Raw genomic sequence first — 1,873 nt, forward strand, 5'->3', positions numbered from 1 at the left:
AGACCCTCCGGCGTTCGTCTCATTATTTCATTGATCACGAGGTTAAAAAGGAATGGGGACAGTGGGCATCCACGACGGAAACCGCTTTGTGTAGGGAAGCTTTTATAGAGCTCCCCGTACACTCTCACACGTCCGGAAGTCTGAGAATACAAAGAACGTATGATGTTTACAAATTTCCGGGGCATTCCTTGATGGGCAAGCGTCTCAAGAAGAACAGACCGATCAACCGAGTCGAATGCGCCTCGGAAATCCAGGAATACTAGAACTGTGGGTCGCTTATACGTATGGCGTGGGTGAGAGGTCATCCGGAGCAGAAGCTCGGTGGCGCTTGAGAGAACATATGCAGTCGTAAACCTCTGAGGCCGTAGCTGTTTCCATGTTCACCGACCGGGGTCCTACTTCACCTGTGGGCTGTAGATGTGTGCCGGCTGGTGGCCACGACAGTTGTTCGAAGTATTCAGCCCACCGGTCGAGGCGTTCTTCTTTATTCGAGATAGGCGTTCCATTCTGATGTTTGATGGTTTCCCTCACAGGTGTTTTCCGAAGCCCGGTCGCAGGGATGAGCTAAAATAATCTTGGGGCATTACCGGCTTTCTGGGCCTTTTCCATTCCCTTGGTTTTCTGTGTCCACCACACTTCACGGTCGGCTCGCACGCTCAGTTACACTTGACGTCTGATAACTCCTCGCAACGGGTTGTGTTCGGCACAACAAACGCCTCTGGTCTCCGTATAGACAACCCTATTTTATACTATACTGTGCTTCGTTTACCTTGTCGAAGACTGCCTTCCAATTCTCGACATTCTCGAGGGTTACGCAGCGTACATAAGTGCTTGAGGTGAACGGGGGCTTTTTGTTTAAGTCAAAAGCGAATTTCCGATTGTTTGCACCGTTTACTTTGATCGCGACCCGCTACGTACACTCCATGCTGCAATTTATTTTTGTTTGTTAACCCGTAATATACTCCATAACTGTCTACCACCGCTCTGCTACTGAACTACGGACCAGACCATTTGAAAAATGTTTGCCATAGTGTAAGATTGGACTGTCAAGTACTCGGTCACGTGAAAAGACACCCACCGAAACCACACACAGTAAAATAATACTCCGAGATTAAGACGCAACATACCGAAAAGCTGTTCACTCTGAACATCGATATTACCAAGAAAATCAGCCACTGAAGGAACATCAATTCCAAAAGTCATCGTGCAGAAGGCGACGGTAATCCGGGGTGGAAGTCGTCAAAGAGACAGACAAGCAGTGTTAAACCAGGCATTTTGATTGGTGAATGTTCCCACTCGTAGTGTTGATGACCTTGAGTTGGCACACCATACAGTAAGTCTCAGTTCAGGGACAGAGTCGGATTTGTTTTTCTCCTCCGGCTTCTCCGATCTAGCTGAAAGGCAAAGCTGTTGCATTGGTCCGCAGGTTTTTTATCTTTCAGCGGTAAGCTTGCCAGGTAGAACAACAACGAAAATGCGTCCAAAATGGATTTAAATTCACTCATATGGACAGTGCACAAGCGACGGAGGCAGGTTTTCCCATTCATCCATTGCTCAAAATGATAAAATTTCCGTCTAAAAAAATTTAGCACACTAAACCTTTCATGATTCTCACCGCGCACCGCCGTGTTATTATGTTTTGTGGCAGAAAAATATATCCGCCTATGGTGTTTTTAAAATTTATTTTGCTTTCATTATAACACTACGTATTTCGTCGATTGCACAATCGTTTTTTGTTTGAATACGAAAAACTACAAAAACGCGCACTCGTAAAAAATTTACGCAATACAAACGTGGTCACGTTCTCCGACTCTCTCTCTTCTGATTTCGCTCGCCCTTGCAGTGGTCATTCGCGAGACTCATATATTAACTC

The 1,873-nt window shown here is 46.0% G+C and overlaps 1 protein-coding gene across 1 annotated transcript in view; it reads right to left on the reverse strand.

Moving 5' to 3' along the window:
- T265_07064 (hypothetical protein) overlaps window positions 1–1,256 on the reverse strand; it is a gene marked incomplete at both ends in the record, with an annotated part of 15,472 nt that extends 14,216 nt beyond the window's left edge. Inside the window, one exon of the mRNA XM_009172493.1 lies at window positions 1,128–1,256. Within this exon, the coding sequence (XP_009170757.1) occupies window positions 1,128–1,203 (76 nt within the window). The remainder of the gene's footprint in view (window positions 1–1,127) is intronic.
- Window positions 1,257–1,873: the final 617 nt, after the last annotated feature.

Source organism: Opisthorchis viverrini, assembly GCF_000715545.1.
Source record: "Opisthorchis viverrini unplaced genomic scaffold opera_v5_157, whole genome shotgun sequence".
NCBI lineage: Eukaryota > Metazoa > Platyhelminthes > Trematoda > Opisthorchiida > Opisthorchiidae > Opisthorchis > Opisthorchis viverrini.